Source organism: Sorex araneus, chromosome 3 (assembly GCF_027595985.1).
Source record: "Sorex araneus isolate mSorAra2 chromosome 3, mSorAra2.pri, whole genome shotgun sequence".
Taxonomy (NCBI): domain Eukaryota; kingdom Metazoa; phylum Chordata; class Mammalia; order Eulipotyphla; family Soricidae; genus Sorex; species Sorex araneus.
This window is the reverse complement of record NC_073304.1, coordinates 315694-328582: the sequence shown is the minus strand read 5'-3', so window position 1 is coordinate 328582 and position 12889 is coordinate 315694. Positions and strand designations below refer to the sequence as shown.

Sequence of the window (12889 nt, the reverse complement as noted above, 5' to 3'; positions counted from 1 at the left end):
GCACTAGAGAGGAAATTAATAGGGGTGGGGACAGCACTGTCCAGACCCAGAGGCAGCGGGGCCTGCCCTGGCCAGAACAGACACTGGCCCCTGAACCTGCTGGCCGTGCGCCACTGCTTCCCCATCTGAACTCCTAGGCAACCCTCAAAACCCACTTCCACATTGTGCACAGGGGCACTGTTCCCTAGAGCACTCTCTGCTCTCGGACTGCAGGAAGGCCTCGGGCTTGTGTGCCCGCAGGAGCGCAGAGGATGCCCCGGGCAGGCGGTGGGCAGGCGGCGGGCAGGCGGCGGAGTGGAGGGCGCAGGCTGCGGGCCGGGCCTCGCGGGTGGGCGTGGCCGGCGGGTGGCCTCACCCGCCTGGGCAGGGCCCGGGGCTGACGGAGAGGGACAGCTGAGCGCGCGGCGAGCGGACCCCAGTTCCGGCGGGCGGCGGCCGGCCCGGGCATTGTTCGGGCGCGCGGCCGGGCCCGTCGCCGGCCGCTGGGCCCTCCCCTGCCGGCGCGGGGCCGCCCGCCACACCCCGCCCGGCGCGGACGCCCCTCCCCCGCCCCGGCCCGCGCCCGCGCCCGCGCCGCGCCGCGCCCCCCGCCCCCGGCCCGGCCCGGCTCCGCGCGGCCCCGCGGGACCCCGGCTCGGCCGCGCGGGCGGGAGGCGGCGGGGCGGGCGGCGCCGCCGCGGCCCCCGCCGCGCCCCGGGCCCGCGGGCGCCCGCCCCGCGCCCCCCGCCGAGCGGGGCCGGGACCCCCGCGCGCCGCCCGCGCCCCAAGGTCACGCGGCGGCCGCGCCCCGCGCCCCGCGCCCGGCCCCGGCGGCGAACAAAGCCGGGCCGGGGAGGAAATCCGGCCGCGCGGGCGGGACTCACCGGGCGCCGCTCCGGGCGCGCGCGGGCCTAGCCGGGCCGCGGCCGCCGGCGCCCGCCGCTCCGCATCCCCGCGGCCCAGCCGGGCGGTCCAGCGGAGGCCGCGGCGCGGTGTGCGTGGCCGCCGCTCGCGCTCGGGGCCGGCAGCTGGGCCCGGGCCGGCCGCTCCGTCCTGCGCCGCCTCGCCCCGCCCGCCGCCCGCCCACATCCGCCTCCGCCGCCCCGGGCGCCCCCGCGCCGGCCCGCACCCCGCCCGCGCGCCGGCCGCGCCGGGGCCGCGCGCCCCCCGCCCGCGCCCGCCCGGCCCGGCCTGGGCCCCGCCAGCCCCAGCGCCCGGGGACGGGGGCCCGCGCGCGGTCCTGGCTGGGGAGGGGGCCCCGCTGACCACCGCGCCCCCTCCCCGCGCCTCCGCGGGCGCCTCTGGGGCACCCTCGGAGCGGCCCCGCCCACCCACCTGGCCCCAGGTGGGCTTCTGTGCCCACTCCCATCCTGGGGCGCAGAAGGCGGGGGTGGCCCCGAAGGGGCAGTGCGTGAGGAGCGGGGTCCAGGGGCCGCCGCGGGCGCGGGGGCGCCGTCTTGTGGCCGGTGCCGGAAGGGCAGGGCTGGGGCAGCATGTGGGGTGGGGACAATTCCTGCCGGCCCCTCTCCAGGCCCGGGCACCGGGCAGCAGCCCCCACCCCAAAGCCGAGCCCTCCCCTCCAGGATGCCCCCTCCAGGACAGATGGCCCCAGGGTGCCCGCCACCGCCTGCTCTCCGGGCTCAGGGACCCTGGCCAGATGTTTGCGACAGAAAGTGCTGCGCCCACCCCAGGGGAAGGGTCCCCGTGCCCCTCCCCCGCAGCTGCCCGCGACAGGCAGGACATGCCGGTGGCCACCCGGGTCCCTGCAGCAGCTGCAGGGCGGGGCGGGCAGCTCCGGGTCCAGATGGCTGTGCTGGGCAGCTTGGCCACGCGTCTGCCCTGTGCCCACACCGCTGGGCCAGAGGGGTCCTGAGCACCCTAAGCCTGACCTTGCCGCTGGACAGGCGGGGACCCTGTGTCCTCCAGCTCTCCCTGACACTGTCCTGGCCCCCGGGGCCGCCCTCGAGCCAGGATGGGGGCCTGGGAGTGTCCCCCGGAGGTCCAGCCTTCTCTTGAACCTCTGCAGGCACAGGGTGGCCATGCCTTGCGTCCCCTCGACAGCTCAAGTCAGGCCCGGGGACCCCCACGGGCACTCTCCGCCGCCTGGAGGAGGGCCCGCGCGGCCCTGGCACTGGTGAGGGAGTGGCCCGTTGACCTGGCGGGGTGGGGGCCGGCTCCCGCCAGGGCAGAGTCCCCAGAGGACAGCCGGAGAGGGGGGTGTTGCAGCAGTTCTGAGGTCTGTTTTTCAGGTCTTCACCGGAAAGAACGTTCCTCCGCAGCGTACGTGTGCGGTGGGGCCCAGACTGGGGTCTGAGCAGGACCCCGCCCCAGCCCCTGCGGGGTCCCCCACCCCGCGCTCGCCAGGGTATTCTGGCCGGGCACTGTCCGCTCTGGCCTGCGGGGTGACCCTGCCATCCTACCTAACCCTCGCTGAGCTGACAAGTGACCCTCTGAGCCCCAGCCAGCCCAGAGTCCCCCGCGTGGGAAGGACGCCTGTGCCCGCCCCACCCCCTGCTGTTTTTCTCCGCTATTTCCTTGTCTCTGGAGAGCTGGACGCAGAGGTGCTCGTCCACCGGAACTCCCCGTGTCCTCCCAGCCCCTTCCCTGGCGCGCGCCCCCTTCCTCTGCAGGCGCGGTGCCCCTCTGGACGCACAGCTCGGCCCGCTGGCCCCCGCGACTCTGGGGGTCGCTCGTCCTGGACGCCAAGGTCGAGACCCTCCCCGTGAGTTTGGAACGGGGGTCTGCGCTCCATGGGCTAGACCGGAATACCGGGCTTTGGGCGGCAGGGCCCCGCCGCCGGTCCGCGCCCGCTCAGGTGGGCGCGGGTCCGAGCACGCAGCGCGCTGAACTCGAAGCCCCCCCCGGCCCGGGGCGCCGGTCCTCGGAAGGGGTCCCCGAGCAGACGGCGCAGCCGGGCCCCCGTGGGGGACCCCCGCGCGGCGGCGCCCCGCATCTCCCCCCGCCCCCGCCGCCGCGCTGCGGGCGGCGGCGGGTGACCTCAGCGGTTCCGCCGCTCCGGGAAGTCGCCGGGCCCGCCCCTCCGGCCCGCGCCCCGAGTTTCGCTCTCCGCGGGGCGGGCGGGGGGCGGGCCCGGGCGCGCCGCCTTAAAGGGGGGCGGCGGCGGCGGCGCGGCGTCGGGGCCCGGCGCGGCGAGCGCGCGGCCGCATGGAGTTCCCGGGCCACGGCGGGCGGCTGCTGGGCCGGCTGCGGCAGCAGCGCGAGCTGGGCTTCCTGTGCGACTGCACCGTGCTGGTGGGCGACGCGCGCTTCCCCGCGCACCGCGCCGTGCTGGCCGCCTGCAGCGTCTACTTCCACCTCTTCTACAGGGACCGGCCGGCGGGCGGCCGCGACACGGTGCGGCTCAACGGCGACATTGTCACGGCGCCCGCCTTCGGCCGCCTGCTGGACTTCATGTACGAGGGCCGCCTGGACCTGCGCAGCCTGCCCGTGGAGGACGTCCTGGCGGCCGCCAGCTACCTGCACATGCACGACATCGCCAAGGTGTGCCGGGGCCGCCTCCGGGAGGACGACCGCGCGCCGACGGCCGCGCCCGCCGGCCAGAGCCCCCGCGCCGTGCCCGCGCGCCGCCCGCCCGCGCCGTCGCCCCGGGCCCCGCGCCCCGCGGCCCCGAGGGCCCCTCCCTGGCCCGCCCCGGGGGCGTGCGACGGCGCCCTGGACCTGTCGCTGAAGCCCGGCCCGAGGAGGCCGGACCCAGCGTCCCCGCGCTCGGAGCTGCAAACGCCGCCGCGGGCGCCGGACGGACGGGACGCACCGTCCGCGCCGCAGGACGGCGGCGCGCGGGCGGCCCCCCGCGGCCCCCCGCAGCCGGCCGGGGCTCCCGGGCCCCCGGGCGCGGCCGACGGGCCCCCGTGCCTGTGCCCCGGCGCGCGCGTGCTGCGGCGGCCCGTCGGCGCCCACTCCCGCGACGGCGCGGCGCCCACCTGCGCGCGCTGCGGCAAGAGCTTCTCGTGCGCCTACACGCTGCGGCGGCACGAGCGCACGCACTCGGGGGAGAAGCCCTACACGTGCGCGCAGTGCGGGAAGAGCTTCCAGTACTCGCACAACCTCAGCCGCCACGCCGTGGTGCACACGCGCGAGAAGCCGCACGCCTGTCGCTGGTGCCCGCGCCGCTTCACGCAGTCCGGAGACCTGTACCGCCACGCGCGCAAGTTCCACGGCGGCCTGGCCAAGTCCCTGCTGCTGTGACCGCGCCGGACCCCCCGCGGCGCCGGGGGAGGCGCTTCCCGCCCCCGGAGTGCCCGGCGGGGTGTCCAGAAGGAACAGGCCCTTCTGGTGGGCGGCGGCCGCAAGCTCTGCAAGGGAGGCTGGGGGGGCAGGGTGCCCGCCGCGGGCGCAGCCACGGGCCGGGAACATGGGCCGGCCGGAGGGCGCCCCTGAGCCGGTGGCCCCAGGGACCATGCCGTCCCCCTCCGCCTGAGAGCCCCCCACCCCCGCCCCGGCTGTGCCTGCCAGATGATGGGGCGCCCCCAGGCTCCTCCAACGCTGCGACTCCCCCTCCCCCGCTGGGCAGGGGCGGGTCGGCGGCTGCCAGAGAACCCAGCCACCGGGAGAGGCTGCCTCAGTTTGCTTTCAGGGCTTTGGGGGAGGCTGCCCCGTCTTTGGGGGTCCCAGAGGTGGTCGAGACCGTGGTTCTGGGACCCAGCAGAGTCCGGGTTCCGTTCCTTTCTCTGCCGCTGGCACACTTGTCCTTGTGTCTGCCCGTCCCTGTCCAGGCCCCCAGGCCCTTAGGGATGCCCCCCCCTGGAGGTTCAGGCACTGTGTGGAGTGGGAGGCTGGCCCTCCGAGTGCGGGTCTGAGTGTCCAGCCAGTGGCCTGGCCACACCGGTGCCCACCGGTTCATGGAGGAAACCCCGGCATTTCCCAGGGGCTCCCGGGGGAAAGAGGCGATGGTGGGCCAAGGCAGCTGGGCCGTCCACGCAGCGCTCTGTGAGGGTCATGCCGGGCAGTGTCCACTCTCAGGGCACTGACTCCGTGCGGAGTGGAGGGGCCCGGGCGGTGTGTGGCGCCTCCTGCAGCCCGTGATGACCTCTTCCCCGAGGCGGAGGCAGCTGTGGCTGTTCTGGACCTTGAGGGTGAGGGGATGGGGTCATTCCGTCAGTGCTGGGGCCTGCCCGTGGGGGACACAAGCCGGGGGGGCTTCGGGAGTCGGGAGCTGCTGCAGCCCTGCCCCCCTCTCCCTCCGCACCCGGTGGTGGGGGGTGACCCAGGGGCTGCTAGCACAGCCTCCCGCCCGGCGGGCTCTGGGGGCCCAGGGCCAGGACTACGTTCCTCAGGTGGGCACAGTGGGTGGGCAGACTCGCCGGGGCAGACCCCCAGGCCACGGCTGCTGCCCCAGCACTGACAGGTTCCCAGGGGTCGGCTACCACAGCTGGAGCTGCAGGGGGCGCGGGCTCAGGCCGGCCCTGGGACCTGCCCGAGCCAGTGCACCCGCAGGCGGCGGGACCAGCCCTGGGGTCCGCCAAGCCTGCTCACTCGGCACGGCTAGGGAGGGTGACGCCCTGGCACCCCGGCCCTGGCTGCCTGGGAGACGAAGGCGGTGCAAGGGGGCACTGCCCCTGCTCCCCGAGACTGGAACTCGCGGCAGCTGTTCTGGCTGGGAGGACCCCGGGGCTGGAAGGGTGGCCGAGAGCTGCTGGCGAGACGGACCCTGGAGGGGCAGCCCCGCCCTGCACCCCTCCCCTGAGTGGGTCCGTGCCCCGGGCCCAGCAGGACACTTGGGTCCTCCCTGCCCGTGCTCCTGTGAGCGAGACCTGCCGTCACTGTCGTCACGTCACGCTCTGCCGCCTCGTCCTCGGGCCCCGGGCCCGTCTCACCGCTGTCAGCGCATCCCCCACCCCTGCTCCTCATTTCCCCCCATCCCCTCCACTCTCCCACCTCTGCCTTCATTATCACCTTCATCTCCGTCCTTACCTCCAGCTGGGCACGTCATCACCTTTACCCCTCCGCTGCCTCACCTGTGTGCTGGAGCCACAGCACAGCGGGGAGGGTGCTCGGCCCGCACACCCCAGCTCCCCAGGTGCAGAGTCGGAAGTCAGCCCTGGGCGCCAACCGGTATCTCTTCAATGTACTCATCACTGCGCCCCGGCCTGGTCACTGCACACCACTGGCTCCCCGCAGCCGCCCACGACCCCGTCAGTCTCCGTCAGCTCCTCCTTGACCTCTGATTAATCAGCTGGGCTTACTTCGGGCAGTACCTGGTGGTGCTCAGTACTCCTGGCTCTGTGCCGTGGCCTGCACAGAGCCTCCATCAGCCAGCGAGCTCTCCGCCCCTCCCCCCGTGCCCCGTCCCCACCTCCTTCACCTCCCGGCCTGCATCTCCATCGCTCCCACCTGGCCCTCCCTTCCGACAGCCTCTACCTGTCTTACCTTCACCACCTCCCTCTCACCTCCATCCCTGCCATTCCCACCACCTTCACCTCCATCTCTACCATCTCTAGCTCCAGAACCTTCTCTCCACCTCCACCTTTATCACTGCCACCTCTGCTGCTACCAGTCACCACCTGCATCCCTGCCACCTTCGCCTCCGTCTCCTTCACCCCCACCCTCTGCCTGCACCGTCTCCAGCCCTGCCTTCCCGGTGCTGGATCCCCCCGGAATGTGAGCCCCATGTCGAGTTTGCAACTTGAGGACCTAGTGCTTGGTTTATTCCTCTGTGGGGTACATCCTGGGTCACAAGGAACCTCCACTTGACCCGGGGGCTAGCCCAATCGAGCCCGTCTGAGCTAAAGCGAGGGGGGCTCCAGGCGCCTCCCACCCACTGTCCCCACCGCTCTCCCTGTGCAGTTGGGCTCCATGACGCTGCCCCCGGCCCCGCACAACCTGAGGGTCAGCCCTCCGGCCCCTTTTGAGGAGACAGCCTGCACGGGGCCTAGCGCTGGCCGCAGCCCCTTTGGCCTTGTCCCTGGTCAGTCCTGGACTGCCCGCACACTCCCCAGGAAGATGGGAGCCAGGTCGCACAGCACAGGGGGCCTCTGGGGGCATGTTCCCTGGGTGCCAGCCAGTGCCCCCAGGAGACCCCCATCTCAGAGCAGGCACACTTGGGGCTGGGGGGACGACAGTGACGACAATAGCAAGAGTCACACCCCTATAACAGCTGCACCGGGCACCGCTGCCCCTGGGAGTTTGCCCTTGCTTCCCTGCCGGCCCACCTGAGCCGCCCCCTGCCCCATCCCGCCCGACCCCCAGCTCACTTCTTTCCTGGGTCCCTGCAGGACACCTGGCCCGCAGCCTTGCCCCTCCCTGCGTCTCCCGTCCACGCGGCCCTACCCGCTTTGTGCAGTTCACTCTGATCACCGTGTTTTACGACACTGTCCCCAGCCTGCTTCCCTCTGGCCGAGGCCAGGCCTGGGGGTCGGGGCACAGGTTCTGCTGCGTGGGGCCACTCGTGCTTCCTGGTCCAGTGCCAGATCCCTGTGCCCAGCCCCAGCCCAGCGCCGTCTGCGCTGCCGGTGTCGGCTCAGCCCCAGCCCGCCCGTTGTGTGCATGTCCTGGTTTCCTCAGCGGCGTCCGCTGAGACCCGGTGCCCGGGACATGCAACCCCTCCCCAGGGACCCCATTTCTTCTCCGAAGCCCCCGCTCCCTCCCTCCCAAGGAGACCCTCCACGCCAGGGCCTTTACTTCTGACTGGGCGCGGGCTGGCGTGGGCTGGGCCCCCCTCCCCAGCGATGAGGAGTCCTGATGGTCTGCACCTGGGCAGATTGACGGGAGCACGGGGACCGGAGCACTGGGGCGCGTGCCGCCCCGCAGGGAACGCCCCTGCCGAGCTCAGCTCTGAGGCAGAGGCCAGCAGGGACTGGGTGGTCCCGTCCTGGGTCATTCTTTATTTTCTGGGTCTTGTTATTTATATTTGGGCTTGGGGCTGCGGCCAGTGGTGTACAGATTCAGAGATCCTTGTTCTGTGCAAATTCAATGCCTGCAACTGTCCATAATAAAACACGTAGATGAAAGTACCTTTGGCATCAGATTGGCAAGGACAGTGACCTGGGCGGGCCCAGGTTGGCCAGGCTCCAGCCCCTGCCCCTCCCCGTTCCAGCCGCACAGGTGCCGGCCCAGGTGCCTCTCACGTGGGGGCGGCCCGGCGCCAGCAGCTCAGGGCCCGTGCAGAGGGCCGGAGGCACCGCACTGGTCTGCTCCAGTCCACACTTCTGGCCCGGCAGGGGCCAAACACCAGCTCAGAGGAACGCCCCTGCCCTGGCCCCGCCACCCCCAGCCCCCGACCTGGGCCCTGGGCCCGGCCTCCCCCTGCCCCCACCGGGCCCCGCCCCCGCCCTGAGCCCGCCTCCCCCAGTCCCCGCCCTGGGCCCACCTCCCCCAGTCCCCGCCCTGGGCCCCGCCCCCGCCTCCCCAGTCCCCGCCCTGGGCCCGCCTCCCCCAGTCCCCGCCCTGGGCCCCGCCCCCGCCTCCCCCAGTCCCCGCCCTGGGCCACGCCTCCCCCAGTCCCCGCCCTGGGCCCGCCTCCCCCAGTCCCCGCCCTGGGCCACGCCTCCGCCTCCCCCAGTCCACGCCCTGGGCCACGCCTCCACCAGTCCCCGCCCTGGGCCCGCCTCCCCCAGTCTCTGGGCCCGCCTCCCCCAGCCCCCGCCCTGGGCCCGCCTCCCCCAGCCCCTGCCCTGGGCCCCGCCTCCCAGGTACCCGGTGAATTCTGGTGAATTCTCGCCTGCATTCTGCCTCCTTTCTCTCTCTGCCCCAGAACTGAATCCCGCAGTTTTCTTTCTTCCCTGTTGCAGACCTGGGGGTGGGGGGTGCAGTCCCCTGCAGTGCTGCAGGGTCCTGAGACACGCGAGTTGATACCAGCCAATCAGGCTGTGTAGTTCCCAGGGCTGAGGCGCGGGGCCCTTCCTGGGCCTCACTGTCACTGAAGGGTCCACTGAAGGGTCCACCTGAAGCCTCAGGGCTCCTGCCCGGGCTCCCGCCCCCAGCGCTCTCGCCCTGCTGCAGGTCGCCCTGTGGGCTGTAGACGCAGGGAGCTCCCGCTCCCCAGGGGCTGTGCCCGCGCTCCACTCGCCAGAGGGCACAGTCAGGCCCTGGGGGTGTTCCCAAGGCCGGAGAGACCAAACAGCTAAGACCAGGTGGTGGGGGCCAAGCACAGCTGGGGGCCTCGTCACTGGCCTGGGCAGGGCCACCAGGGACCCCATGTCAGAGCACTGTCTCGAGAGCCTCCTTGGAGGGCCCTGCACGCCTGACGTCCTCCACCCCTCTCCCCAGCGCTGGGCACTGCACGTGGATCACCCTCGCCTGTTTAGGCCCTGGAGACTCAGGCGGTCTCCAACTTCTGTGCACCATGTCACACGTGTGCGGGCCGTGTGCCGCTGCCAGAGTGCCAGCCGCCTCCCTGGGGACTCCCGTGGGGAGCCGGAGTCAGGTCCCTGCAAACCCCGTGACTGCAGCAGCCCTGGGAGCTGGCGGCGAGCCTCGGCGTCGCTCTTCGCGGCACTTCTGGGGCTCAGGTGGCTAAGATTTAGGTCTCAAATTTGGGGTCACACCTGGCGGCTTCTTGTGCTGGTGGCATTCAGGCCTCTTTCCCTGGGTCCCCTGGACGTCGGGAGGGTGGACACTGCTCCTCGGGCTCGGCTGGGGTGAGCAGCACCCCCACGGAAGGGCGGCCTGCGCCTGCGCCCCAACCCCCCACCCCGCCACCCCCGCCCCGCACACTCTCGCCGCTCCCGGGTGGGGTGACTCCGCCTAGCCGCTCACGCTTCTCGGCGTCTCCGTGACTGCCAAGGGCGAAGGGCCTGCACTACAAACACGAGCCGCACACTTCCCTTCCTCTCTGGTGCTGCGGGCCGAGCACCCAGGGCCCGGGGGTCAGTGTAGACCTGCCAGCCTCAGTGAGCACCACCACGTGAGCACGCAGGGGCCGGGTCACAGCCACCAATGAAAGTGAGGCAGGAGAGGGGCCAGAGTGATAGCACAGTGGGGAGGGCGTTTGCCTGGCATGGAGCTGACCCGGGTTCGATTCCCAGCATTCCACATGGTCCCCGAGCACCGCCAGGAGTGACCCCTGAGCATCACTGGGTGTGACCCAGAAAGTCAAAATAAATTAAAAAGACTAAAAAAAGTGAGGAAGTGAGGCAGGAGGAAAACTGCAGCAGGGGCCGGAGAGATAGCACAGTGGGTAGGGCGTTTGCCTTGCACGCGGCCGACCCGGGTTCGATCCCCGGCATCCTATATGGTCCCCCAAGCACCACCAGGAGTAATTCCTGAGTGCAAAGCCAGGAGTAACCCCTGTGCATCGCCGGGTGTGACCCAAAAAGCAAAAAAAAAAAAAAAAAAAAAACTGCAGCAATGGGACGGCCTCAGGCTCAACTGAGAGTAAATTCCCCCGCACCCCTTTGGGCCACACCCCGCTGTGCTCAGGGGTCACTCCTGGCTAGCTTCGGGGGACCATGTGGGGAGCGGGTGTTGAACCCAGTACTGCCACACGTAAGGCAGAGCCCTACCCGTTGTACTATCTCTGAGGCCCCTGACTCTTTCTTTCTTCCTTTCTTTGACTCTAGGTCACGCCCTGCAGTGCTCAGGGTCACTTCTGGCTCTGCGCCCAGGGACCGCCCCTAGCGGAGTCTCAGGAACCATACGATGTGCCAGGGATCGAACCCGGGTCAGGCACGTGCATGCGCCCTCCCTGCTGTGCCCGCTGGACAGTCTCTCCGGCCCCAGATTCCGGGACTAGTTTTGCGTGCTCGTTTCTACGGGAACTCAAGAATCAGCCTGGGGGGCTCGACCAAGGCCACTGCTGGGGGTCCACACCTGCCGCCCCGTGCCCAAGGGCTCAGGGGGAGACGGGCACCTCGCCACACCCACTCCGCGGTGCCCTCCCGGGGAGGAGGCGGTGGGGCCTTGTCTGCCCTGGGCGGGGCCCGGCCCCGCCCGTGTCACCATTGCCCTGGCCACGCCACAGACCACCCGGAACTCGCAGGGCGCCCGCGGCACTGTCCGGCCTGGCTGCCGCTGCTGGCCTTGCACTGACCGCTGCGAGCCGCGGCGCTTCCTCTGGTGCCCTCCGCACCCCGGTCTCAGGTCCCCGCGTCCCGCGGCACTCCCACCCCAGCCCTGCCGTGCCTGCCAGCTTCCCTGGGACGCCCTCGGTGTCCGTGGCCGTGTCCACCCCGCTGGTTTCTTTTATCTTCCAAAGCCACGTGCTTAGCGTGCTCGTGCAGGTGCTGGAGGAAGTTCGAGGCGACGTCACTCAGGTACTTATAGCGCTGTGACCCTTGGGGTGACAGGAGGACAGGGTGGACAGGTGGCCGTATCCACATGCCCCGCAGAGCCCGTTGGGTCTCTGTTCTCGGGAAGCGCAGCTGAGGCTCCTTCTCTGCGGCCCGTGAGAGCTGCCACTGCTCCTGACACCACCTCCACGTCCCAGGCTGGATGAACTGCTGTCTCTACCATGAAAAATATCCCCTGGAGCAGTGTGGCTGCCAGCTCACGTGACCCGAGAGCTCCATTGCGCGTGCATGTGTGTGTGTGTATGTGGGTGTGCATGTGCATGTGGTATCTGTGTGTGCATATATGCATGTGTGTGGCGTGTGTGCATGCGTGTGTGTAGGGCATGTGTGTGGTATGAGGCGCGTGCATGTGTTGTGTGTGTGTGTGCATGCATGTGTGTGGTGTGCGCATGTGCGTGCATGTGTGGTATGTGCGTGTGTGCACATGTGTGTGGGCATGTGTGTGATATGTGTGGTGTGTGCGTGCGTGTGGTGTAGTGTATGCATGTGTGCGCGTGTGTGGGGGTGTGGTGTGGGTGTGTGTGTGCGTGCATGCATGCACGTGTGTGGTGTGTGTGCATGTGTGTGGTGTGTGTGCATGAGTGTGGTGTGTGTGCATGTGTGTGGTGTGTGTGCATGTGTATGTGTGGCATGTGTGTGTGCATGCCTGTGTATGTGTGGCATGTACGTGTGTGTGTGCGTGCATGTGTGTGTGGTGTGCATGTGTGTGCGTGCGTGTGTGTGGCATGTGCGTGTGTGCGTGCATGTGTGGTGTGTGTGTGTGTGGTGTGTGTGCGCGTGCATGTGTGTGGTGTGTGTGTGTGGGGAGGGGTCCCTGTGCTCCTGGAGAGGTTGGGGTTCTTGGAGCTCCCTCGTGGCTTTGCCTCCTCCCCAGCCTCCCCAGGGCGCACTGGGGGGCCACGTCTGTGGGGTTGGCGGCGGCAGGGGTGACAGCAGTGGGCCCTCCACAGCCTGGCTGGACTCTGACCCCGCGTACCGCTCCCCGGAGCCCGGGGCTGCACTGCCTCTGGCGGTGGTCACCAGCAGGGGGCAGCGTGCGTGAGTGGGGACCCCCGGGGGTTGCTGCGGGGGCGAGGCAGGGGCACTTCCTATTCTCCTGGAGAGGGAGGTGGGGGCCTGGCTGCAGGCGGCACTGTCCGGACCTGGGCCAGCACCCGCCTCAGGCCCCTGGACGTGAGAGAAGAAATGGCCACGTGGCCAGTGCTGAGGAGCTTCCACAGACGGCGCCAGGCCCGTCCCAGGCCCCCGAGAGCAGCCAGCTCCTCTCTGCAGCCAGGGCGCGCTGCCCCCGGGTCTCGTGCCGGCATGGACCCTGCCTGTCCTCCGGGCACTCTGCAGCCCAAGCCCACCCATGGGGGTTTCCTGCTGAGGGGCTCCCAGTCCCCAGAGCTGGGAGGGTTGGGCAGGGGCTGGAGGTGCCAATGGGGGCGACTGGGGCGGCTCGGGCTGGGGGCATGCGGGAGACAGGCTCAGGGAGGTGGGGTGGATGGCCCCCGAGGGCAGGAAAGGGCAGCAGCCTGGGTCTGGGGTCCTGGGGCATTCCTTAGGGAGTGATGGGGCAGGGGAATGGGGCAGCTGAGAGGCAGTTGGGGGTCCCCAGGCTCTGCCCAGCTCGGCCTGCCTGGGGGCTTCGTCTAAGTGGACGGGCAGCAGCTTTAGGGTGG

At 70.9% G+C, this 12889-nt stretch overlaps 2 protein-coding genes across 5 annotated transcripts in view; one reads left to right on the top strand and one right to left on the bottom strand.

Annotated features, from left to right (window-relative positions):
- The window catches only part of AKT1 (AKT serine/threonine kinase 1), a 29898-nt gene that overhangs the window by 9173 nt on the left and 7836 nt on the right, over window positions 1-12889 (bottom strand). Inside the window, exon 1 of one of the 4 annotated variants that reach the window (XM_055132641.1) lies at window positions 1315-1457. The exons of 1 other annotated variant lie outside the window; for it this stretch is intronic. The gene's annotated coding sequence lies outside the window, so the exon portion shown is untranslated. Of the gene's footprint in view, window positions 1-170; window positions 196-863; window positions 1013-1314; window positions 1458-12889 lie in introns of those variants that run through there. 2 more of the 4 variants (XM_055132640.1, XM_055132643.1) reach the window with 2 other exon arrangements.
- Window positions 3107-5230, top strand: ZBTB42 (zinc finger and BTB domain containing 42). The gene has a single exon (XM_055130204.1). The coding sequence runs from the start codon at window positions 3145-3147 to the stop codon at window positions 4183-4185; it is 1041 nt and encodes a 346-aa protein (XP_054986179.1). The 5' UTR covers window positions 3107-3144; the 3' UTR covers window positions 4186-5230.

Coding starts and splice junctions, on each gene's coding strand:
- ZBTB42 (XM_055130204.1), top strand. CDS start 3,145: ATGGAGTTCCCGGGCCACGGCGGGCGGCTGCTGGGCCGGCTGCGGCAG.